Below are 27937 nucleotides of genomic sequence, written 5' to 3' on the forward strand. Positions count from 1 at the left end.
ATCTGGACTATCATGCTCATAAAAGCACACACAGGTGAAATGCACTTAACAACATCTTATCAAAGCACACCTGGATGATTTACTGGCATTAGTAAAAGAAACGCACGTTCTAAAGTCTAAATATAACTGCGGGTAATTGCGGTCTATTTAAAAACGTCTCAATCTTTACGTCACTTTAGAATTTACTTTTAGAAACATTAGCTTGGACAAAGTATTAGGTTTCAGGCTCATGCGGTGTGCCCGGGACAGTAATCCAGCGGCGGAAAACACGCGCTCAGAACTGGGGAGCCTGGGGACGCAGGAGAGGAAAAAAATGATTTATCTCCATTTGATTGGTAGCAGTTTTTTCTGTAAAAACTAATTTGCGTACATTATAATAGCGTACAGTACATTTTCTGTTGCCTAGGCCTACATCTAAATTATAGGCCTACCTAATTATTCGGGTCAGTTTTTTTTTTTATTTAAATTTAACAAGTGGTTCAATAACTTCTGTCTAATTTCAACTTAAAAATAGGCTACATCAACTACAATTATGTAGGCTAATTCATATTGTCAGTTGGCTATAGGTTATTTTTAGTTGCACTGATATGATGATTGCATAGCGAATTAACAATTCGTTCCAACCTGACTTCAGCATGTTTTAATAATTAATTTCCTAATTTTATTTAAATCGTACAAAATTAACAATATAATATTTCGATCCATGGTTTAGTAAATCGTGACCACGTTGTAATAATTTGTTTCCTTGTTTTAATAAAACGAGAGTAGCCTACTGAATTAGTTCAACATGGCCACGATTTACTAAACTCAGGAACGATTTAAGAATTTGTAGAAACGAATTTAATTCGTGGCCACCCTAAATGAGAGAACGAATTCTTAATTCATGGGAAGTTGGGAACGAAATGTTAATTTGTATATTACAATATATTTTTGTCTGCATGTCATGAGAGGGGCTCAGTACAACAGCCTACCTTACCCATTTATCTATTAATTTATTTTCGAATGGTATAGGCTATAGCTCACCTTTTGCTGCACTACCATGTTTGCGTAGCACATCCTCCTGCTTTCTGGCAATGTGACGCTTTATATTCCAATATGAATCTTTGCTAACTCTCACAGTCTCTCCACACTCCCTTTCAATTTCTCCTCCCTGCTCGTTCTTAACTGTGATTTTTACTGTGCATTTATGCATAAGGCTCGCAACTTCCTTAAAACAATATTTGAACTCCATAACCAACCCACTATTGCTTTAGCTAATTCAACGATTCTCGAACTAGCAAATCACAATAGGGCATTCCGGGTAGAGCGAGCGGCGCTGAGCGGACGGAGCGAGCGGAGCGGAATCTTCAGAAAGGCGCTCTCCGCTCAGGAGGAAGTATTACCGCTCCGCTCCCCGCTACGCTCACGCTCCGCTACGCTCACATGCTCTGGTCCTGTGGTATCTGGCACTAAGACATTAACAGTTGCAAGGTGGAGCATCTGTAGATCCGTAGATGAAGTGTTTATGGTGTTGCCCTGGCCTCCAGATTCCACAGATGCTCAATCAGATTGAGATCTGAGGAATCTGGAGGCCAGGGCAACACCATAAACACTTCATCATGTTCCTCAAACCATTCACAAACATTGTGTGAAGTGTGGCAGGGCGCATTATCCTGCTGAAAAAGGCCACTGCCATCATGGAATACCATTGCCACGAAGGGGTGTATCTGGTCTGCAACGATGTTTAGGAAGGTGGCACGTGTCAAATTGACATCCACCTGAATGGCCGGACCCAGGGTTTCCCAGCAGAACATTGCCCAGATCATCACAATCCCTCCACCGGCTTGTCATATTCCCACAGTGCATCCTGGTGCCATCACTTTACCAGGTAAACGGCCCACACGTATATGGCTGTCCACGTGATGTAAAAGAAAACGGGACTCATCGGAGAAGGCTACTTTCTTCCACTGCTCCAAGGTCCAGTTCCGACACTCGTGTGCCCATTGTAGGCACTTTAGTCAGTGTACAGTGGTCATCATGGGCACTTTGACCGGTATAAGGCTACGTGAATTGTGACACTGAGGTCTTAACTCCAGCCCATTTCTTCTGCATTCAACACAATAATTACAAGAACTGATTGTTCGCTTACCATCTAATCTACCCAGACCTTGACATGTGGCCTTGTTGGAGATGATCAACATTATTTGCTTCACCTGTAAGTGGTCATAATGTTTTGGCTCATCCTTTTCATGCTTTTGAAAGGGTGCAAATTTTGTCACTTCCTGAGTATCACAAATTTAAAGAATGTTTTTTATATATATATAAATGGGGAAAAATCATACTTTCTTTCATTGCTATGATAACTTTATATTAGATAATAGACACTAAAGTGTACTGTCACGAAGCATCAGGGATTGAGTTGTATTCGTGAGAGTGCGATTAGCCGGCACAGAGAGGTTCTGGTATGTTCTGCCTTGCCTTGCTAATACCTGGATAAGCCCCAGTATCCTGCGAGTGGGACCAAGGCGATGACCTCCTGCTGAGGGCAATAGAGACCTATTCTGCCCTCCAATGTGGTCTGGAGCAGCGTAGGTAATTTCCATACTCACTAAACCAGTGTGTGCTAATCCCACAACAACCAACAACTTGCAAACACAGTGCAACATCCTTTCTTTCTTTCTTTCTTTAGATTTTTTTCCTGGTGGCGGACAGTGAGGCACTCTCAGTCTGCGCATGTGACAGTAAAGGGCACGTCATATAGAGCTAACCATTTATAAAGTAGTTTGAAGTATGGCAAATTTCTTCAGAGAATCTGAAAGCCTAAACCTTACCGTAACCCAACCCTAACCCTACTACTAAACCTAGCCGTAAATTAACTTCAGTATGGATTTCTTTAAGAAAATGTTAATAATGGCCAATGAAATATCACTATGCAATGGTATACTATGCCATCTGGTTCCATCACTTTACCATGGTACTGTCACAGTACAGTTTTTTGGGACATATTGTGCTCATATTATGAAACTGTGGTTCTCAATCAGGGGGCTGGGGCCCATTTGGGGCCCTTAGCAAACTTCTAAGGGGGCCACAATATGACTTATAATCTACCATTTTTGTGTAAACCTAAGAAATGTTCTGTACCTTACATGAAAATACATCTGCAATTACACGGATACATTTATTAAGGAGTTTGAGAGATGCATGCAGAGAGACTGTTCTTGTCCCTGCGGTCGGCCTCCTGTCCTCATTCTTCAGTTCTGTCCCACAAAGCAACACAAACACCCTTCTGTTCATAACCCATTACCAACAATCACTGACAAAATCACTTTGAACAAAAATAAAAGAACGCACCCATTGTTTCGATCATCTTGTATTTCCTTCCTGTATCTTGTCTTCCCTCATTACCAGGACTTCACGTCACTCCTGAAAACAAAAAAATACTGTTTAGATAAATGAATTAATTAAAACCTTAATCAAATGACAATAGAACAACACATTTTTTTCATAACAATGTATACATTTTTCTCATATGAAGTGCTTTTATACAGAACCTCACAGCACAATCCAAAATACAGCATTGGGGATATTTTTGCATGACAGAGCATCACAGATGTGAGATATTGCTTAAATATAATCAAATACTATTGATTTTTATTATTAGTAGTAGTAGCTGTATTAATATTACAGTGAATAATTCATAACTATATAGACTTATGTTGTACTTTTTTTTGTGAGCTTTTATTTTGACAGAAACTTTTATTTTGAAGCTCTGTCTGTTTCTGTGTGTTTTGACAGTTGCTTCTAACATCTGGAAAAGCAGGTCGCTACGTAACCCAATAAATAATTAAACCGCAAAAGGCTTATATTTAATTAAATAAATAGGTGTCTGTATGTGCCTCGCGCTACAAAGTGAATTAGCGCTCTTCTCATTGCATATAAACAAGGCGCGCAATGATCATGATGGTGTTTTCCATGTATGAGCCAATGAGTTCTAAAAGGCGTGAGCTCTTTGTGTCTTTATGTCAGCACGATACCGGCTCCACACATTCACCAGCACTCACATTTGAAGCGCGCAGCACATGCAAACTATACAGTAAATGTATCTCATTAAATTGCAGCCTTTGCGGTTAAATATGTTAACAGGCTGACATTTGTACCTCAGATGGAATCGGTTTTCGGTATCTGAGCATTTTTACGAGCATGAGTACAAGTACGTGAGTGCTGTATCAGACCCGATTCCGATCCTAGTATCAGTATCGGGACATCCCCACAACTAACTGTTCATTTTTCTGTCAACCACAAAAGGGGGAATTTTGAAGAATCTTTATGCAGCTCTTAAAATGACAGTTCATTATGAATGTGTCATTGGCATCATGCCCTTAAGATCTAGTAGCCGAAAACTTTGGGGACTAAAATCTATAACAAAATATATAAAATGCTCAGATTTTGTATTAATTTGGACTATTGTCATGACTGGTCACGTTAGATTCGTCTTGCCGAGTACAAAACCTTTTTCGAACTGCACCTACAGCATAGGATCTTCCCCACATTTGGGTCAGATCATCTTCAGACCATACTGGCAATCATTTACTAAAAGATTTTTGATAGACCAAAACATTCTGGTGTAACGCATCATTAAATTTGAGAGCTGTGTTCACTATGAACTGGCATTTTATGGAAAAGAGCAGAGGGAAAATTCAGATTTTGTGTTCCACAGAAGAAGAAAAAACAGCATTTGGATCAAGAATGACAGAAATTTCATTTTGTGTGAACTATTCCTTTGTTGTTTCCCATCTTGTCTTAACCCGAGTATTGGATTAAAACGTTTTGGTGGGGGGTTTTTTTCCACCTAGTTACACTTTTGGTGTTCCCAGTCAAATATGACCGGCCTATAAAATTTGCTTATAAAGCTATAATTATGCTATATTATCATCAAATATTGGATATCTTGTTTTCTTTCAATTAGCACAGGTTTTGTATTTCTTTTTGGAACTTACTGATCTTAGGCATCATTGACCTGAGCTTCTGCGTCTCCGTTTTTGAGTGAAAAAAAGCATCATTTCTGTCTCATTTTGGCAATATTAAATAAAATATGAAAACATTCTATACTATTTATCACACTAGTCTGCTTTAATGTTTAACCAGGAAGCTTGCTTTGAAATGCTTATATTTTTTTACAAAATGGCACAAAGTCACACTTGTGGTGTTCCCGGTCAAAATTGACCGGCCATTGAAAATGAATGGGGGAAATAAAAAACAAGAGAACAATTGAGTGTTCAGGAGCATGTTCATCATGTTCATGTTCACAAATGTACATGTGTGCTTGCAAACATAAAGCCCTCTGACCAGTGCACGCGCACATACACACGCATGCGTACGCACACACAAACACACACGTTCACATACACGCACAAACTCTTTGAGTATTACATTTCATAGCTTTCTTACGTGTTTGTGTTCACATATGTGCATGTGTGCTTGTAAACATAAAGGCCTCAGATCAGAGCACGTGCACATACACACATGTGTACTAAAACACGTGAACACACACACACGCGTATCATGCACACATGAACACATAAACTCACGCACAAACTCTGTTGAGTATTACATGCTTTCTTTTTCACAGAGATGAACTTTATCCTATTCTGAACTTCATCCATCCAAAATTACCACACACACTCACAAACATGCACGCACACACACACACACACACCAGAACTGTCTTTGCCCCACAGTGACCCCTCACCAATCGAATCAATAGAATTGTGGTGTTCCCGGTCAAAGATGACCGGCCATTGAAAATCAATGGGGAAAGTCACAAAAAACATGACTTTTATTTTGAAATTCTTTTATTTTCTGAAAAGGGGCACAAAGTAACAATTGTGATGTTCCCTGTCAAATCAGACCATTGTGACAAAGAAATCTGGCCGAAGCCTATTTACACATTAACACTGTCATATAAAGAACATTTCATGGAACAAAAATACCAACACTGTTCATATTTCTGTTATATTTTCTAATCAACAACAAACCAAATCAATGAACATCTGGTGGTTTTGTGTCCTTGTGCACATGACTGACAATAGCTTTTTGCATGTCTCTTGCAAATGTGTACTCTGCATTTGAAACACAATCCTTGATGAAAGAAAGATCCTCAAAGAAAGATTCTATTGGAGAGGGGTCACTGTGGGGCAAGGACAGTTCTGGAGTGTGTGTGTGTGTGTGTGTGTGTGTGTGTGTGTGTGTGTGTGTGTGTGTGTGTGTGTGTGTGTGTGTGTGGTAATGTTGGATGGATGAATGGATGTTGGATGCAGTTCAGGGTAGGATATAGTTCATCTCTGTGAAAAAGAAAGCATGTAATACTCAAAAGAGCATGTGTGTGTGTGTGTTAGTACACGTGTGTGTATGTGTGCGTGCACAGGTCAGAGGCCGTTATGTTTGCAAGCACACATGTACATTTGTGAACATGAACATGATGAACATGCTCCTGAACACCCAATTTATCTCTTTTTTATCTCCCCATTGGCTGGGCATTTTTGACCGGGAACACCACAAGTGCCATTTTGTACAAAATAAAAGCATTTCAAAACTAACATTAAAGCACACTAGTGTGATACATAGTATAGAATGTTTTCATATTTTATTTAATATTGCCAAAATTATCCACAAATAATTTTTTCACTCAAAAATGGAGGTGCATAAGCTCAGGTCAATGAGGCCTACGATTAAATAGCTCCAAAAAAGAAATACAAATCTGTGCTAATTGAAAGAAAACTAGTTGTGGATTATTTCACTTGACTCTGTAGATTTATCAAAACTCCAAGGTCACAGAGCAACTAAATACAAAGATCTTCAAACAATCTTGATCAGTAAGGGTTTGAGCTGCAGGAGTGTTGAAGTACTCTAAGGAGCTGCATGCTACATAACTCATTTCAAATCACAAAGGGGTCAGGTGACTTGTGGGCAGACAAGCTTTCCTCCCACCACCCCAATGGTTCCCATGGTGACAGTACACAGAGGCTGGGGGAAACTGTGTGCACCTGGTTTTCTTAGAGATAGCTGTATGCAACAGGTCAAGGTGAATAGCTGCCATTGTAGGTCTAAGCAGACAATAATGTGATTTACTGTCCTCACTGAATGCATTTACATGCACTTTAAGGGTGCTTTCACACTGGCGGTTTAGTTGGAAACAGAGCACGGTTCACATGACAAATTGGTAATGTGAAAGCTGTCATGCGGACCTCCGTGCGCACCGTGGTACCAAACCCGAGACTACCTGTAGGAGGTGGTCTCAGTTCGGTTGCAATGGAATTGTAGCACGATTCACGTGAACGTGAAAGCAACTCGGACTCAGGTGCGCACTTGATCAGGAAGTAAAGTAACCTGCACATGTGTTTTAGCCGATGATGACATAATTAGTTTCGACAACACACGAAGACCCACACATTCCTGAAAGTCCCAAAAATGTAATGACACCACAATGACATACAAGTACAATCAACACTATAAATACTTTCTTTCTATCTATCTATCTATACACCTTATAATACTATATATAAATACTACATTTACATTTATGCATTTGGCAGACGCTTTTATCCAAAGTGACTTACACTGCACTTATTGCAGGGACAATCCCCCCGGAGCAACCTGGAGTTAAGTGACTTACTCAAGAACACAATGGTGGTGGCTGTGGGGATCGAACCAGCGACCTTCTAACCAGCTAAATACTATTATAGGTTATAAATATAGGGTATAATAGGAGATGACAGTGGTGATAACTTCACCTTGGACAAGAGTGTGAGTAAGTGTACAGTGTAAACAAAGATGCAGATTAAGTCTCCTCAAAAAACGCAGTTTGCAAGCAGCAGCAAGCCGCCTTCCCCTGGACATCTGATGAGTTACTGCATGAAGCACACATAAACACAGTTGTTGTTCTCTCTGCTGTGCATAATGGCACCACAATAACAAAAAAACAGAAACTATGATGAGCCGCATTGTGCTCACCATGCATGTTTGTGATGACGTAAAATGAACGCAAATGGACCGGTGTTCAATAGAATCAAGTGAGATTGAAGCCAGACCAACGCCGAAGGGGGCACCAGGAACAATCGCACTCGGAATCAGCAAACATGCCCAGGGTGAAAGCTCCCTAAAAAACTTGCCACAAATTTCCCACTCATTATTTTTACATGCAAATGAGCTTGTTATTCGCCGCAAATGTTGGCCAGAAATTGTAGAGATGAGCCTGCAGCAAACCTTTGGCAGCAATGGACAATTTGCAATGAGTTTCCTGCAGAGCTCATTTGCATGTGATAATGATAAGTGGTGAATTTGTTGTAATTGTTTGTAAGGGCTAGCAAATTCTAGCATTAACAGTAGCACCATGAATGCTAAATGTAAACATTACAAGTTACAAATAATGCATATATCTTACTTTCAACATACATCTGATCTGGACCAAAATCATTGAGTAAAGAACGTAAGAAATGCATGTGGCAGTAAAGTTTTCCATGTTGTTGTGCCTGTTGTTTGCGCCTCGCCATCAAAGAACTAGCGGCGACAAAAGCCGACTGTGGTGTCGCCACACATCGCCATGTGTCTGGGCCAAAAAGTTGCTCTTGAACACGCCGCAAAGACTACACAAAATGGCCAACTAGCACCTACATTCTGTGCCTGCGTGAGAGGAAATAACTCTCCATACCAGTAGATGGCAGTAGTCTGTATTCATCAGTCAAAAAGGGAAACCAGAAGAGCTTGGGCTGCGGATATACAAACCGTAAACAATGTAGCGATCGCATACCATTTTCACACCAATCTCGCTCACGAATGCTCAGATGAGATGATCTAAAATGAAAAGAGCCTTCTGTGTGTGTGCGTGTGCCCTCTTGACTTTGTCGTTTGCTTGCTTTCGTCACTTCCGTTTATCTTCTCTGCACTGCACTGAACAGCCAGTCAGACTGATCTGTCTCACCGACGGGCTCCGCCGCTGATTCAACATGCTCAGTCGGCCGAAAAGCCACAGACGGGGGTCCGACCATCGGCTTGGTGTCACGGCCTTAACAGACATGGACTAAAAGCCACAAAATTAAGATTTTGATTTTATGGGGTCTTTAAGTGGTTGTCCAGAAAAAAACAAATGTGTCCTGGGGATACAACATCAGCAATCATGGACAATGTCTGTAATAGCCCTTTCCACCGAAATATCGATGGTTTGCGTGCCTGTGCTCCACTGACTTCAGAACCGAACAGTGATGTAATGGGTTATGCAACTACTTTCCCTCCCCATAAACAACAATGGCTTGTGACAACAGTGTTTGTGTACAGCTTTTACTCTTTTTTTTTTTTGAGGGCATACAGTATTTAAATATATGAAGTAATGAAATCCAACATTATTACATTGCTTAACAAGATTTTCATATATGAAATCTACACTAAAGATGACAGGTAATGTAATTACATTATTTTGTATGAACTTATGGCTTAACTTGCTAAATTCTGTAAACTGTAACAGTGGAATCATTATTAACATTGGTGTAGCAGATGGTTATATTTGGAGTTTTGCCATAACATATAATGTCTTAATTGAGAATCCCTACGTTTACTTAACAGATAGCCACAATCTTCCGAAGTTAGTGAGTAGCTAGTCAAAACAAAGCACAAAATAAGAGTACAACAGTTTAAGGAAAGCTAACAAAGTTGGCAAATATAATAACTTACTGAGATCAGCAGCAGAGGACACCAACGATTCTGTGTTTATCTCTGTATAAGTGTTTTTCAATTTGTTTATGATTTGGTCAATTGTCTGATTGAAGCCGGCTTGCATCTTTTCATGCTGAATCTTCTTGTAGATGATTTTTTTCCGTTTGTGATCTCTAAGGTTAATCTCGGATCTCCGTAAAGACTAGAGGTCGACCGATTAGTCGGCCGATTTTTTGCATTTTTTTAACATAATCGGCATCAGCCAATATCCAAGTATATCAAGCCGATTATTAGGCAGGCGCATCTGTGGGCAGCCTAGTGTTGTTGTGGAACACGTGTTCGACGCACACTGCCCCTAGAGTCATTTTCCAGCAGAGTGAGCAGACCTCATCCAGTGCCTAAGGAAGGAGCTAAGTTCCTTGGAGAAAACAATAAGGATTACATTTGTATAACTTCTTTATATTTAATTAAAAACATTTGATATGTTACTGCCAACTTCAAGAAAAAACGCGACAAACGCGACGTTCGGCTACTTTGGATATTGATAGCGTAGTTGAAGTTGCATTATCACAGCAGAAGGGTTGCTATCATGTCACAATAAGTAAGCAAGAATTTTACAATTACAGACAATCTGAGACTTTTATTTGTTCTGTTTGTGTGTCTTATATTTGAGAGGATTGTCACTCAATGCAGAGAAATAAGTAATAAAAAAGATACCAACGCGCTATAGGCTATTGAAGGACTGGCTTTGGTAAGCTCGGACGTTATCGGTTCTGCTGTCGGTACTGGAGAAATTAAGAAAATACATTTATTATTGCTATAAAGAGAAAGTTATTTTATCTCGCCAGCCATTTCTATGTATAATAATATGAAACTTTTGTCATGCAATTTAGCTATTCGCAGTCAGAGAGAGAGAGAGAGAGAGAGAGAGAGAGAGATCTCGCTCAAGCGGTGCCACAGCGAGCACAACACGAGCCCAACACGAGCCCTGCATAATGAGTGACAGAACTAAACATTCAAACATAGCCTTGTTTAGATCTGTGATTATTAGTCTGATTTTATTTTAGATTTCGCCTTCCAAAGATTATAAAAAGAATATTTATACATAAGCCGCATTCTGTCTAGCACAACTTCCTTCCCTTCACAGCGGTGCACTGACATTTCTCCCTAAAACTCAAAGTTAACGTCAGAATCAGCACGATCGGTGATTGTTGTAAAATGCAGTCTAGCTACTGTTGCTAAATTGCGGGACGCGTTTAATAATAAAAAGAGCGCAAGAGATACCGTTCCCAAGGCGGCGCGTGCTCCGAAACAGACCGCAACGAGACAAGCAAAGTATAGGCTACTTTGGGTTTCATATGTCTAAACGATCAAATATACACAAAAATATGTCAAAACGACCGGCTTGGAGATTCACTTAAACAGTTTATGTCTTAAATGGAGGTAGTTATGGAAATAGTTGGGAGAAAATATGCTGCATCAGGAGCCTATTAGATCTGAACTCGGTCTTAAAGGGGAAGCATCCTAATAAACATGCTGACGATTGAGCCATTACTGCGAATCAAACAACAAAAGGCAAAGAGAAAATCACTTACAGCTCTTGAATGAATAACTTCTGCATTAAATGAATAACTTCTGCATTAATAAGCATTAATCTATCTGTAGCGGCCCTTTGGTATCGAAAGAAGGAGGCAGAGAGTTTCCTACGGGTGCCTTTGTTTATTTAGCTTCAGGTGCAATAAACTTTTATGTCCAGCGCCTTTGTTTGATTTCAATCACCTTTATGCATCACATTCTTCTGCAGCACTGTATTGAACATTGTATTTCGTTGTATATCATATCACATCACTTCAAATCTCCTCATGATACATCGTAAGCTCTTCAAACACCGTAAAACACCGTAAAGCACCGTAAAACTACAAAGAAAAACAAATAAAGAATACACAAATGTAAATACATATTCACAATATGAAATTAAGCGTTCACAGCATAAGAAACATATATTATTAGCCAAAGTTTAATTACAAATATTATGCTCGAAATAAGAAATCAAAAGGCACTATGAAATTATCATGAAATGAACACGAAACATAACATACCTCGCTCCGCTTTCCAAAGGGTTACTAAAACAAAAAATATTTACATTTTTAATGATAATTAGAGCTTATTTGTGTGAGCTTGTGTAACACACGTGAACTCTCTTCTGTGTTGCAAATAAATTCCCTTGCGTACCTTACACCCTCTAGTAGAGATGTAAAGTAAAACAAATTAAAGGGGCCGGTCATTACACTCTCACCAATCATGTTATGATGAACGAACACATGAAAAATAGAATAAATCATACATGATTTCAAACCTTGATGACCGCTCTTAAATTCTGATTTAAGAATATGCATTGACAAATCTAAAACCAGTTGTCTGATACAAGTGTGTCACCTATGCCAGTCACTCACTCACTCTCAAGTAGCACCACTAACTTCTGAACTGGTCGCTCAATAATTGTAGGCATGGATTGCTCTTGCTTACTTTTTGATTTTCACTCACTTGTTTGAATCTTTACTCTTCGAACTAAGCCATCACTCCCCTGAATTATTTCAACAACTCGACCTAACTGCCACTGCTTTCTTGGCAGCATGTCCTCTTTGATGATGACTATGTCATTTACTTTGAGATTGCGTCGGGGCACATGCCACGCCTTATAGAGATGTTCATGAGATATTCTCTTTTCCAACGACTCCAAAACTGTTCAGTCAGGTATTGGACTCGGCGCCACCTTTTCGTTGCATACATGTCTTCCTTCACAAATTTGCCTGGTGGAGGAAGAGCAATCTTTGACTTCATCAGAATGAGATGGTTAGGTGTCAAGGGTTCCAGTGACTTGGGGTCATTGATACCATCTACAGTTAATGGACGACTGTTGACGATAGCCATCGCTTCATAGAACAAGGTTCTAAGAGAGGAATCATCAAGTCTGCCTGGACACTGAGAAAGCGTAGCATTCAGTACATTTCGCACAGTCCTGACTTGTCGTTCCCAGACACCAACAGTGTGACTTGCTGAGGGGGCATTAAAGATGAATTCACATTGTTTTTCAATTAGGAAAACTTCCAGTGCCTTTACATCACATTCTTTGAGAGCTTCTTTGAGCTCATGACGAATGGCTCCGCCAAGACTGATGAAACATCTCAGGGCATTGATAAATGTGTCTGTTGACAGATCTTCAAGCATTTCAATGTGCACAGCTCGAGAAGAGAGGCAAGTGAAAATGAGTCCATACCTCTTGTACTCTTTCCGACCCTTCTTTACGATAAATGGGCCAAAGCAGTCCATACCAGAGTAGGAAAAAGGGTCAGAAACTTCAACACGTTCTTTAGGAAACTCAGCCATTCGCTGTTCCTCTGTTGGCCGTCTGAGCTTTCTGCATTGAACACATCTGTGTATCAATTTAGCAACTGATTTACTGCCACCGAGGACCCAAAATCCATTTGCTCTGAGCTCTATTAGTGTTTGATACCTCCCTTGATGGCAAGCTTTGGCATGGTAGTGGGCTAAAATAAGTCTGGTGATGTGGGTGTCTTTAGGCAAAATGACTGGGTGTTTAGACTCTTCACTGAGAGATGATTGCTTCAACCTTCCTCAAACACAAAGGAAACTACCTCTCAAAATGGGATCAAGGTGAAAGAGTGTACTTGAGTTCTGAAGAACTTTTCCTCCTTGAATTACCTTTATCTCTTGGGAGAAAACTTGTTGTTGGAGGAGCTTAATCACAATCTCGGAAGTCCTTTCATTTTCTATCACAGTCACAATGTCATTGGGGCATTCGTGTTTTGAAGTCAGCCGTTTTATTCGAGCAATCACCTTAAGGAGTGTTCTCCAAGAAGAAAAGCAACTGAATCGGCTAAGAAAGTCCAGATTATCATTACTTTTGCTTACAAGTACTTGAGCTGATCTGACTTCAGGGTCACCCACAAGGGTTAAGCGTTGGACACACTTCTCGTTCCCATAGGAATTTGGGTCCTGATATCCAGGTTGCTGAGGTTATGTCTGAGGCAAAAAGACCTCTTGAGGCGTGATCAGCAGGATTTTCACATGTGCTTACATAATACCACACGTTTGTATCTGTGAGTTCTCTTATCAGCTGAACACGATTTGCAACAAACACATGAAACCTTCTTGCTTCGTTATTGACATACGCCAACACAACCTGTGAATCAGTCCAGAAGAACTCCTGATCGATCTTCATCTCCAGCTCAGCCTTTAACATAGCACTCATTTTTGCAGAAACTACAGCTGCAGTCAGTTCCAATCGTGGAATACTTTTGATCTTCGTGGGTGCAACTCTAGCCTTGGCCATCACAAGACTGCAGTGTATTTCATCTTTGTCATTTTTGAAACTAAGATAAGAACATGCACCATATCCCAGATTGCTTGCATCTGAGAGTGGTGCAGTTCCGTCCTGACTATGTCACCAAAAGACTGAGGGTGGTAGCATCTTGGAATGCTGAAATCTTTCAGCTCCTGGAGACTACCCTTCCACTCCTCCCACCGTGGAAATAGATCATCAGGAAGGGAATCATCCCATTCAATATTTCTGTGGCACAGCTCCTGTAGAATACATTTTCCTTTCAGAAGGAAAGGGGCGATGAACCCAAGAGGGTCACTCAATGAAGCAACGATCGACATGATACAACGACGTGTTGCTGGCTGGTCTTTTAGCTTGACATCAAAGCTCAATGTATCATCTTTCGTGGACCACTGAATGCCAAGAACATGTCCTATAGCTTCAGAATTAAGGTTGAGCAGTTTGGTGGTTATTGCCCATTCTGAAGAATCTACACAATGTAGAACTTCTTTCTCATTTGAATTAAATTTATGAAGTCGTAGACCCCCACGCTTGCACAGGGCTTGGGCTTCAATGATTAGCTCTTTAGCTTCCTGGATTGATTGAACAGAGATCAAGCCATCATCTACATAGAAATTGTTCTTCACAAATGACAAAGCTGATGGGTACTCAGACTTGTACTGTTCTGCCAAGTACTTAAAACCAAAGTTGGCACATCCAGGAGATGAGGCAGCACCAAAAAGGTGGACAGCCATTCTATACTCTTGAGGTTCTCTTTCCAAATCTCCATTCTCCCACCATAAAAACCTCAGGTAGTTCCTTTCATCAGGAGGAACACGAAACTGATGGAACATCTTTTCAATGTCACATGTTACAGCAACAGCTTCTTTTCTGAACCGGCAAAGTACTCCCACCACGGAGTTGATCAATTCTGGACCAGTGAGAAGAGTATCATTACGAGAAATGCCACAGAATTTTGCAGAGCAATCGAATACCACCCTCAACTTGTCTGGCTTTAGAGGGTGGTAGACACCATGATGTGGTATGTACCATGCTGTTTCTCCATCAGATGTTGTAGGGGTTGGCTCTGCATCTCCCTTACTAAACATTTCTTCCATGAAAGCCTTATAACTATCATAATAATGTTGGTTGGACTTCAGCCTCTTCTTTAGGTGATGCAATCGTGCAGTGGCTAGCTTCTTGTTATTAGGTAGTGAAGGAGGACTACTGCTCTTGAAGGGCAGAGGCAATTGATAATGTCCATCATCTTTATGCTCGATCTTGTCGCTAAGAAGACTTATGAAGCGAACATCCTCTTGAGACACATGTTTGTCCTCATAATTTCTCTCATTGAAGTCCGACTCCAGTACCTTTAAGACATCATTAGCAGATGGGACTGACATTTCCTTCACCGAGACTCGATGAACAAAGCTTTGGCCTCCTTGTCGGTCCAGATGGGGATTGCAAAGGCCTATGATGCTCCAGCCAAGCTCTGTTTTCTGAGCAAAAGGCTCATTTTCACTGCCAATAATGACTTTTAAGGGAGCCAATGCTGAAGGACAATCATATCCGATCAACAACCCTATTTCACAGCTCTGGAGTGGTGACAGCTCTTTGGCTATGTGCTTGAGGTGAGGCCATTGCAATGCAGTCTTTTTGGTTGGTATATAAGACTTGTCAACAGGAATAAAGTCACAAGAATAAGCTTGCTGCATTTTAATGTAGTTTTCACCTTGGAGTCCTCGAACTCGCAGGCCACTGACCTTATAACTTGTGGTGACGGTATCATTAGATGTCATAGTGCTAAGTCTCAGCTTCACTGGTTGACTGATTACACGTAGTTCATCAAGAAAGTCTTTCAAGATGAAAGTAGAGTCACTCTGGGTGTCAAATAAAGCGTTAAGTCAAAATTTCATTTTTTGGCTCCTCCGCTGTTGAGATAAAGACAGGAACTATGCTAGAAGTAGCAGAAGCACGTTGTGATAGTGCATAAGACATAACCTTTTGGACTTCTTGACTTGTGTGTACTTCGGAGTCTGATCTTGATGCTTTCACAGACTCTTTGCCCCTCTCTTCGTGCAAGCAAGTAGGGTATCGCAGACGACATGTGCTACAGGTGTGTCGTCTTTTACAGTCTTTAGTAATGTGTCCCTTCCTTAGACAGCCAAAACAAAGGGAGTTCTCACGAATGAAAGACCTTTTGTCATCTGTAGACTTTGCTGCAAAGATAGGACATTTGGCAATGTTGTGCGTTTCACTCTTGCAAACAGAACATGGTGACGTTGGTTTGAACACTAGTCTCTTTGGTGTAAAATCCTTAACTTGAGCCTTTGTGTTGAGAGCCTTGCATCTTTTGGGGAATCTCTCATCTGAAACTTTAAAGCTCATCAAAAGTGAAGAGGTTACAGGATTGCAAGCTATCTTAGATTCCTTTTGCAGGAACTCAGCAAAGCGTTTAAAGCTTGGATAGTCACCAGACACATCCAACTCTTCCACTACAATTTTGTTCCATTTTCGTATAATCCACTCAGGTAATTTCTTCAGTAGTTTGTAATATTCCTCACAGTCATTCAGAATAGACAATCCTTTTACATGAGGGACTGCTTCAACACAGCCTTGTAGAAAATCTGTAAACTCTCGCAAGGACAGAGGATCATTTGCTCCGACTTTAGGCCACTTCATAAGTTTTTCACGAAAGGCTCTCTGAACAATGAATGAATTTCCATATCTTTCTTCAAGAACCTTCCAGGCACCCTGATATGCATCTTCAGAGTCTCTATAAAATAATCCTTCCACAGCCTTTCGAGCTTCCCCCGCAAGGTAGTTTTTCAAGTAGAACATCTTCTCACTTGCTGGAATCAATTTGCGATCAATAAGCGCTGTGAAGGACATTTTCCAGTCAATGAACTTTAGAGGATCACCAGTGAAAGTTGTTGGTTCTGGGACAGGTAGTCGACTTATACGCAAGGAATTTACTAATACTTGAGCTAAGCTTGCAGTCTCTTGAGACGTCTGCACCTCTGGATGGAATGACTCTGCCTCAGGATTTAGCTGGAATCTCTTTTCAGCCTCCTTTGCATCGAACTCAATTGCATTTTATCCACCCTCCTCATGATCTTCAAGAATGCTCTCAAAATCGTTGTATGCCTTCACACGAGCTGCAGATACTTTGACTTCCTTATCTGCTTGTAGCATCTGCAGCTTTGTTCTCTCTTCTCTCTGTTTCATTTCTGATAGCATTCTTGCTTCATTCAGCTTCCAGTCAGTCTCCATCTTGCGTAGTCTCGCTTGCTGATCATAGATTTTTTGCATGGCCTTTGCTTGCTCTACTTTGGCTGCAAGTTCTGCTTCTGCATCAGCTCGCTTACTGGAAGCCTTGGAGGAGGTCCTTGACTTATTTTCTGTACTTTGGGATGACTCTGACATGACCATGTCCGTGTTTGTTCCACCAAAGATAGATTCATACTCGTCTTTGTTTAGTACTTGTCTCACTCTTTCTTTCACAATTTCTTCATTATGGATATCAACAAAGGTTTCCATTCTTTTGCTCACCAAATCACAGATCTCTGTAGTCATTGTGGTACAGGTATCCATTCTGTTAACAATATCTGGTGTTTTAGTATGATTGAGCAGCAAAGGGCCATAATGCTGACTAACTATATCTTGTTTGCTTTGGATGTCTCTTTGGATTTGGTCAAGATCTTCACATGAGCAGAAAGTTTTCAGTTTTGACCTAGTTTTCTTAGCTATCTGCTTCCAGGAGTCGTAAGCTTTGTTAAAGGCTTTCTCATGCTTCTTTGCTTCCTGGTTATGCATCTCTAGGCCTTTCTCTGTAAGACTTCCTTTCCGTGAATTTGATCTGATTTGTTGCGTTTCTGAGGGAATGCTCAATTTGTCTGCAGAGGCTGACATTTGACTAGCTTGTATTTCCGTTTGCATAGTTGTGTCTTCCATTTGTCTGTTTTCAGGCTTAGGGAGCAGTGACCTACTCGTATCAGACATCTATAATTTAGACACTCAAATATTTAGCAAACAGGATTTAGGCAAATCTTATATGCAACAACACCATAAAATTGACATTCAAACAATTTTCCTATGCAAGATTTATACTGCATAAATACAGTGAATACAACCCAGCATTGAATATTATATCTATTATAGTCTGTACCTTGCAAATCAAATGCACTAAGTCAATAATATCAATCTTTGGTGATCAAATCTTGCATAACTTTCATTTAAAACTTGTAACTTTCAAATATCTTATTGCAAGATTCAAAAATGATGTTTATAATAAACATCCAAAGTCTGTCATTGAAAATTTCAACTCACACAGTCCAGGGAAAACAAGCTCTATTTGTGATCTTGATTCACTTATCTTTCATTGTAGCTTAAGTTCAACTCTGCCTCAAACAGTAGGTTATTTTGCTGTCGTGTTTTTTCTGATCGTTCATGAGAGCTCGGCGTTCCAAGTTGACTGTCTGATGTCACAATCCTCGCGGGGAATCCGTCTCTTCCTCACGCGATGAAAACAACAGCGTTGCTGTGAAAGCTTCAGATGCAGCGTCGAGTCCCGCTCAAGCGATGTAACAGCAGCGATGAATTTACTCGAGCGTCGAGTTTTACTGTAGCGGCCCTTTGGTATCGAAAGAAGGAGGCAGAGAGTTTCCTACGGGTGCCTTTGTTTATTTAGCTTCAGGTGCAATAAGCTTTAATGTCCAGCGCCTTTGTTTGATTTCAATCACCTTTATGCATCACATTCTTCTGCAGCACTGTATTGAACATTGTATTTCGTTGTATATCATATCACATCACTTCAAATCTCCTCATGATACATCGTAAGCTCTTCAAACACCGTAAAACACCGTAAAGCACCGTAAAACTACAAAGAAAAACAAATAAAGAATACACAAATGTAAATACATATTCACAATATGAAATTAAGCGTTCACAGCATAAGAAACATATATTATTAACCAAAGTTTAATTACAAATATTATGCTCGAAATAAGAAATCAAAAGGCACTATGAAATTATCATGAAATGAATACGAAACATAACATACCTCGCTCCGCTTTCCAAAGGGTTACTAAAACAAACAATATTTACATTTTTAATGATAATTAGAGCTTATTTGTGTGAGCTTGTGTAACACACGTGAACTCTCTTCTGTGTTGCAGATAAATTCCCTTGCGTACCTTACACCCTCTAGTAGAGATGTAAAGTAAAACAAATTAAAGGGGCCGGTCATTACACTATCTATGATAAACTATGCAGTGTTATTTTACAATTGATAACTTTATTAGATTTCTTTTTAGACCACACCTGAACAGTAATGTTAGTAGACCTTCCTGAAATTAAACCACTGTGCCTATATAACGTTTATCTTTGTGTAATATATATATATATATTTGTTATACATTATTTATACAATATATTTTAACATTATACATTTTTAATTTAAGTGTACAAGTGCAGATTGGTCAAGTGTTCAATAAATGTATTTGTTGAGAAATTTTGTCTATCTTAAGTAATTATTTGTGTTACATTTTATCTTTCAAATAAAAGGTTCAAATAAGAGGTTAAAAACAAGCTCATATCAGCCAAATATCGGCCAAAATAAATCGGCAGCATTAATGCCATCGGCCGATTTCAAAAGATCGGCATCGGCCTGAAAAAACAATATCGGTTGACCTCTAGTAAAGACCATATCACAAGTAGAGTGAGCTACCTGAACTAATTTTATTGTTTTTATAGAGTGAAGAAGTACTCTTTGCTGCATACCGTAGCTACTGTTGTTATTTGGGAAAAATTTGGTGACGAACATTATCCCGCCCTCCACCCCTGATGCAATTGGTTCCTGCATGGAGACCAACAAGCTTTTGGGATCGGTGTCAAACCAGATTTTTTCTCTGTGGTGGAAATGCATGAAACAGTTCAAGAATTCGCACCGGCCCAGGAACCCACCTCCGAACCATGTCGGTGGAAAAGGGCTATAAGTGTTTTGACATGTAGTTTCTAAATGGTTGGCTTTCTCGTATATGCTAGAAGAGAATGTGGGATGGCTTATCTCAGCTCTGCATCACTAAAAAGATTCCTGGGGTCACAAGACATCTAGGATAAATCTAGGACCATCTCTGAAAACTGAGATCTGTGTGGTCAGTCACTGCATAATCACAGTGGTTCTCAGTTGCTGGGCATGATTCAAAACTTGTGAAAATGTAAATACTTGTAAATAGAACAAGTATGCACAATAGTATATACTGTATATTCAAACAATAAATATGCAACAAAACATATTTGTAATATAACATGCAAATTGAAGACTTCATATTTATTAATAGAATACATGGAATTTTTACATTTTAAAAAGCTCAAATCTGATGAAAAACTAATGATAAAATAGGATTTGTAAAAGTAATATTTTCATAATGTACCAAGTTAGAAGGCCCCCTGTATATTTCACAGCATTAGCTGAGAGAGATTTTCTTCCATATGTACGTATAACGAACATTACAACTGAAAAATACCCAATCAATGAATCAAATCGAATCAAGAGCTTAACAAAACCTTGCCATAACATTCAACAAAAATAAACATGGTTTGTGCCGACCACAATGTGTTTTGTGCAGTGAATTATTGGCTGCCGAAATCATAAAATCATGTGTGTGTAGTGCAGCCCTCTATTGCAACTTGATGTCTAATATAAAATCTGGTTCCTGAAGCAAAAAAGTTGAAAACCACCACTTTGCCATATCAAAAACAAAGCTGTAAGTGGTGACCAATATAATGACCACTTGGCTCACAGCCCTCTAATTACCCTTGATTTTGTCTTTGTATGGGATAATACTCTTACGTCAGGATTAGCATCTACTTGTGGCCACCCCCCAACTCCCCCACACTAGTTTAAATAACAGTGGAGGGGACATCTACAACAAGAAGCAGATAAAGTATTTTCCCTCTGTCCTGTGACACAGTTTTAACCAAAGTGAGACCAGGACATACAGCCTGAAACGAGACAAATAGCTGTTTCAATCTAATGCATATGTTCTATTCTACAACAGCCATTTCTGCAAAGATTGTATGTTTGTAAAAGTGTTCCATACACTCTGTGTAATTGCAGAAAGATAAAGCAATGAATGAAATAACTATATCACAATCTGATGTTACACAGATGTAGCCGACATGTTATCTGCATATTAAATGTATTGTTTTCCCACTAAAGCTGTTGGAAACATTTGGGTTTAACAATCTGATAAAGAAAGCGATACTGGCCGCCAGATTGTTTCAAAAATCTGTTATTCATTTGCGTAATTCCAGATTATAAATAAACTCACTGCCTGAAGTTATTCCAGAATGCCTGGGCCAACTAATAAAGACAAGCAGAAAATACACCTGATCTTTTTTAAATTTTCACTAAAGGGCAGAGAATGTGTTTACATATAAAACGTTTCAGGTTTCATCAACAATGGGCCCAGTGGACATTTAAAAATTAAACTCCCCTAAAACACACTTTTCATACTCTCATTAGATAATTTAATTTCTCTGCTAACATTATGCCACAGTGTATATGCATGTATCACAAGATAATTTTGTAATTTTTATGAACCATCAATTGTGTGAACCAAACAACATAAAACAACATTTTCATCACATCAAACAAGCGTATCTGTCAGCATCCTGAAAGACACCCACTACACGACAACCTCACTCCAAGTAACAACCCACTTGGGTCATAAAGCAATTCTACTGGCTAAAATAACTTTTTAAATCCTACGCATTCACTGTATGATTCATGTTGTCTTTACCGTGTAAACCTGACAAAGAATAACTTATTAAATAAATTATGTCACATACCATATCAATTAAATATTTTTTTAATTATAAAAAAAAAAAAGGCATACACACACAAACGACCAGGTATTGGTACTTGTATAAGTCTTCAAAAACTTGTATTGATGCACATGTATGCGATGCTCCTGTTCTACACACTCCGTACGGGACTCGAACTGGTGTCTCCGGCATGGGAGTCGGGTGCGCTAACAAGGAGGCTAAAGGCCCCTAGCGTCAGTCACTAGTGCACATCTTGAGGTCAGGAGAGTGAGGATTATGCACATTGCACAGCTATCTATCAGCTGGCTCCCGTTACATGTACAAACAACTCATGCTGCATTCTTCTTCGACAGCTCTGTGTGAGGAACAGAGTTAAACTAAAGGTTTTAATCGCTGGAAATCTTCCTCTCCATGAAGGCAGTCACATCTCATTCAAAAGACATCCAAACTTTTGTGGTGGCAAAAGGACTGGTTTGAAAATTAAATCCAACCTCTAGTTAGCTGACCCAACAGTCGTCAAAAAGTTAGCTGTTACCTTTAAATTGTCTGGTTAAGCTTAATGTCACTGTTGGCTGTCAAAATTAAAATGGCAAAAACCAAGGGCTTCTCTTTAATCGCATTTCGTCAACAGAGCTGACCGAACTGAGGAGATCATTGCAAACTCAAGTATGATATTACTCATATCATTACAATACTAGTGTAGCTAAGAATATTTGTATATTTATGTTGACTTTGTGTCGTTCTTTAGTTTAATCGATGATTATATCTAGCTGTGTTACTAGCAATAGTGTACCCAAACCTAGCTAGCTTTGAACCTGTCCTAAAGGCTAATTTTATATATTCTTATTATTATTATATTATAGATATTTGGAGGTCTAATATGACAAATCTAACTCAACAGTTTTCCGGCTTTCTGCCACCACATATGGCGAGTTTACACTTCATGATTTTTTGCCCGATTTTCACTCGCCGACAGTTTTATGGAGATCGCCAACAAAAGCATGAAATCGTAGGCAAATTGGAGCTTGCTCCCGTGAGCGACGATCGCAATGTATGAACAATCAAAGACGAGATTTGAGAGAAGCGTAGATGCATCGCTGATGTCAACGAGATATCTAGAATGTTGAATATCTGGAACTGTCTGCGATTCTAAATCGTGCAATATGCAATTTGAAATGTGGTTTGACTGAATACAAATGAAGCGTTGACCTACAGCCAATGAGAGAGCAAGAAACGGGGCACGGGAAGTTTCAGTGGGAGGAGTCCTGATATACCTGCAACAGAACATCAGCTAGCATGGCTGCGGTATCAAGAAAGTCTCATTGGACTAAAGAAATGGAAGGAAAAATATTGTAACATTGGCAGGAGCACCAGCACCTATGTAATGGTTCATCTGAACTGTACCATATCCGGGTGGAGAAAGAGAAGTGTTGGAGAGAAATTGCCAATTCTCTTGGACAGTCAGGTAAGAAGATAGAAGGTAGATTCTTCAGTAGGAGGTACTTTTTCATATTGTAACCAATAAAATATATGATTAAAAACATACACATCATATTCTGAAATGCAAAACATATGATTATGCATTTGTTTTTGTATCTCGTATCACTTCTCGCATTTAATCTGTTGTGAAATTTGGAGTCCAGGCAGAGCCGTCAGGGATTCGTCAATAGTGAAATGCTTTGTAATGTGTTTACCCCTGTCACCGATGTGCTTCGACTTCCATGACAAGTCAGACAGTTGTGTAATATGAACAGTACCACGATCCGAAATCCCCAATGTTTGTAAACAATGCAATTGGTCAATTGATGCCAAAGGTTTTTTATTGAAAGCAGTGGGCTCACCAGCCAGGTAGCATCTACATAGTGAGACGCAGGCACACTTGCACAAGCAGCAGTACTTGATGCCTTGGAGGTGAGAACCTGTTACAACTACAGACAACATGTACGCCTTACTATAACGATGAAAATGTAAAAAGCCATGCAAAAGTTAAAAACATTTGCTAGAAAGTGTTGTAATAGATATCTTGAGATCAAATTCACGTGTATATATATCTTTTTGCATGTAATTAAGGTGTAATGACATTTCAACTAACCCTAACAAAAATCTAGAGTTTTGGCAAACTAGCCGCAAACTTGCCACTCATTATTTTCACATGCAAATGAGCTTGTGATTTGCTGCAAATGTTTGCCAGAAGTTTGCAGTTCTACCCCTATAGTGGTAAACCTGCAGCAAACCTTTGGCAACAAAATTTGCTGCATGTTTGCCACAAAGCTAATTTGCATGTGAAAATAATCCGAACTCTCTCATTTAAGGACAAAGCTCGCAACAACTTCAGATTCGGACAATTCAAGGAGAGTACATGCACTAAACATTTGATTATATCAACCAAATTTGTGATTTTGCTAGCCCAAAAGATTGGTCTTAAAAATATATTTGAAAACCCAGAGGATTATTACAGATGCAACACGACATTCTCATGAATAAGCTATGCATTTCTCAGACAATCGAATACATGTTCTTCAGTGAGTTCACCCGGCGTGAAGATGTCACTTTTCAAAAGAAAATGTAGATGCTTTAAAAAACGCATTTGTGAATCTGAATAAGGTTTAGATTGATTGTAATTACTGCGCCACTAGAGTCACCGACCGGAATTGCAAATATAAACATTTGCTGCATTTGAATATCAATACCTTCCTATTATATAGTATGCCAAAAACAGCATGCCAATGGAGTAGTATGTCCGAATCCTCAGTATTCATAAAACTGTAAGCAAGAAATACCCAGGTGACCTACTATTTTCTGTGAGATTCTTAAGTGTGGATCGACTGGACACTTTACGATCCGATAATCCCTCTGGAGCTATTGAGACATCACGTTGAAAATGCTGGATTTAAAGGTGGGGTATGTGATTTGCAAAACGGCCGGCAGATTTTGAAAATACACAACTCTAAGGTCCTACCTTCTCTCCTCCAACGCTGGCCCTGACTCCACCCATTCGAAAAACATGGACGCGCAATCATGCACGAGCGAAAACTCAGATGCGCAGTGTTCTAGCAGTGTTCTAGACTCACTAGTCAAACAGTGCATTCACCTGTCAGACAATTTTTCAGAGCAAATTGTTGACACAGCAGGAGGAGGGGTTCAGCATACCACTCTTGAAAGGTGTAGAGCTGATTTTCTCATAACTGTAAAAAAAAAGAACATAGCCAGCCCTGGCGTCTGTACAGCAGTCTTCTATTCAAAACAGGATTCATAGAAATGTGGAACAACCCCACTAGCACTATAAAAGCTCTATTCTCCATACATAAATACAATCGCTTCCTGTTACTGGGTCACGAGCTTTGAGTATGTGCACGAACGGGACACGCACGCCAGGGTGGTGGGGGAGGGGGCATGGTACGACCGTTTGATTGACACATTTTCTATCCAATGATTCTAGATGGTCTTGAAAATGATTGGCTGGAGTTTTTCGAGTCCTGCCCGTTCCACAGATGATTAAATTGCTTAATTTTCATTTCAGTGCTTCTAATTTACAGCCAGTAAGTGGGTTAGGAATAGGATTTCAAGTTATTTTGAAAAAATGGTCAAAAAAGAAAATCACATACCCCACCTTTAAAAGAACAATGGTGAACTCGGCAGACGTCCATTTTAAAAGTCGTTCCTTGTGCTTTAATGGTGCTTGTTTAACAAAACAGGAGTAGATTATTTATGCGGGTGTTGTTATTATGTCATATATTCAGGACACGGGTCAATATCCACGTTCCGGGATGAAGTATGTCCGGATTCCATTCATACTACTCGCATGCATACTGAAAGAATGTACTGTTTTACCAGCCGAGAAGTAAAAAATAAATAAAAATACATTCAAAAAATACAAAAACCTCTAAGTTTAATTAAATGCTAAAATTCTTGACAAAAAGAAATGTTGGTATGAGTAGGGCAGAATAATTTTTTATTTGTGATTCTTGGAGAGAGAAAACATTTTTATTTTAAAATGTTATGATTAATCGTTGAAAAATTATTGTCTACAAAATGTAAGTCATTTTGTTTTCATGAGGACACCTTTTGATCCTCATGACTGTCTGTGATGTTTAATATATATTCACATTATTTAATCATATCATTAAAATTTAATATTTTGACATTTTTATGAAAAGGCACATTTTGTTCCAGTCATAGAGTAAACATGAGAAAGTGTCTTGATATTTTAGCCTCATAATTATGATATTAGTAAAACTAAACTCACTCTTTGACTCATTCTTGCTTTAAAAATGTAGTGGGCCTATGTCATATTTTGTATGATGAATTTGTATATATTAAGACTGAAAGTCTGGGTCTGTGAAAGATATCTAGAATCTGTAGGAAGTATAAAAAAAAAAACGAAAAATGCGTATTAGAAATCTTACACTGTTACGTTATATTACAAAACAAAGCGTTCATTTAATACACATCAGCTCTTTGGTCATAAAAGTGCCCATAGTTGAAGAAACAAAGGATGCAAACACCGTTTATATGCACAGGGACGTTCAGCATTATCCTGAGAGGGTCGGTAATGTTTTGCCCATTATTTCAGCCCCTATGTTGATATAAATATTAGTTGGCCAACTAACGTTTAAGGGCCTACGTCCCATAAGCCGCGTCCCGTTAACTCGATCTCTCCGTGTTTATTGGCTGTTTTGTCCTCAATCCTTCCGCTGCAGATGGAAATAAAATCCGTTTCCCCCTCCCAGCTCCATGAAGCAACAGGATGCAGGCGTGGCGAACGAAAAGAAAAGTTTACAAACGGAACACATAATGAGTAACGGTTATTAAAACAACGATACACGGGCGATGTTTATCAAAGCAGCGATGATGCGCGCGCCGTCGCTCACGTTGATACATTGTTTAATTCCAACAAATGCGCGTGAGTTACAATGTATCCAACACAAAGCACGCCAAACACAGCCGCGCTATGGATGCCCGTTTGAGGAGAATAAAGATAGTTTTATATAGATTCACTTACTTGAGCGGCAGTATCTGGCAACGGGACGGAGTCTCTCCGTTCCTATTGTGTTAAATATGGGCGCTCTGTTTGAAACCGGAGCCGCCCCGTACACACACACACACACACACACACACACACGCATCCCACACTGCTGCGCCTCTCCGTGGCTGCCGTGACCACTGACCTCCTGAAACCACCCGCCCTCCAAACATCTTAACAAGTCTATATTGTTATCGTTGCTAATGCAAGTAGAAGTAAACCAATAAAGAAATAAGAACATGCCAGCGCATAGATAGCCTAAGAGAGTGTTGTACCCCATGTACAACAATGGCAATCATATTTGACTGCCTAAAATGATCACCAGAGATGGTATAATGTGCTTTAAAAGCCATATGTAGAATATCTTAACACATAAATAAAACTTCTTATACATTTTTACCAATAAGTGGCACTGTCACTAAATGTATATATTGACAGGTCGTTATTAAACATAGGCCTACATAGTTTCATGTCATTAGCATTAGCATTGCTAACAAGCAGGTCTCAACCCCCAATATTTATACCATGATCAATTAATATTTATACCACGCTCAATGGAAACATGTAAATGCTTCACATGCTGGTCCCAATTTTCTCAGGTACATTTAGGGCATGGTGCCCATGACATAGCCTCTACCAAGTTCCATAATGATAACCCAATGCATTTGTAAAAGACACTATTTTACAACAATATTCAAAATGGCTGACACCTAATTGGCCAACATAGAAACATAGGGTATCATTAGATTCTGTTTGCCCTAAGGAGTATTAAGAGTTAATGAGTTTAGGCCAAAGTATTCACAAGGCAAAAATAGCCTCTTTTTTATTTCTTGACCAGTAGGTTGCACTGTGCCAAAACTGGACAGGTATCCTCAGGGCATGAGGGCTATACCAAATATATACCTGTATATATGATATATACCATTTCAGATATACCTTCACAACTTCTTTGGTGTACTTGCCATCAAATTCTTGAAACGGTATATGAGAAGGTTTGGTCTATTAAAAAGCTTTTAATAACTTTTTGTCACAAGTGTCCCTAGCTGAAAAATATGTGA

General features: G+C 39.4%; 1 protein-coding gene across 1 annotated transcript in view; it reads right to left on the reverse strand.

Moving 5' to 3' along the window:
- Positions 1-26986, reverse strand: part of LOC127658715 (multiple PDZ domain protein) — a 125903-nt gene extending 98917 nt beyond the window's left edge. Inside the window, exons 1-2 of the mRNA XM_052148164.1 lie at positions 26859-26986; positions 3331-3402 (exon numbers count right to left, since the gene is read on the reverse strand). Of these exons, the coding sequence (XP_052004124.1) occupies positions 3331-3346 (16 nt within the window). The 5' untranslated portion in view covers positions 3347-3402; positions 26859-26986. The remainder of the gene's footprint in view (positions 1-3330; positions 3403-26858) is intronic.
- Positions 26987-27937: the final 951 nt, after the last annotated feature.

This window comes from Xyrauchen texanus, chromosome 2 (assembly GCF_025860055.1).
Source record: "Xyrauchen texanus isolate HMW12.3.18 chromosome 2, RBS_HiC_50CHRs, whole genome shotgun sequence".
NCBI classification, from domain to species: Eukaryota; Metazoa; Chordata; class Actinopteri; order Cypriniformes; family Catostomidae; genus Xyrauchen; species Xyrauchen texanus.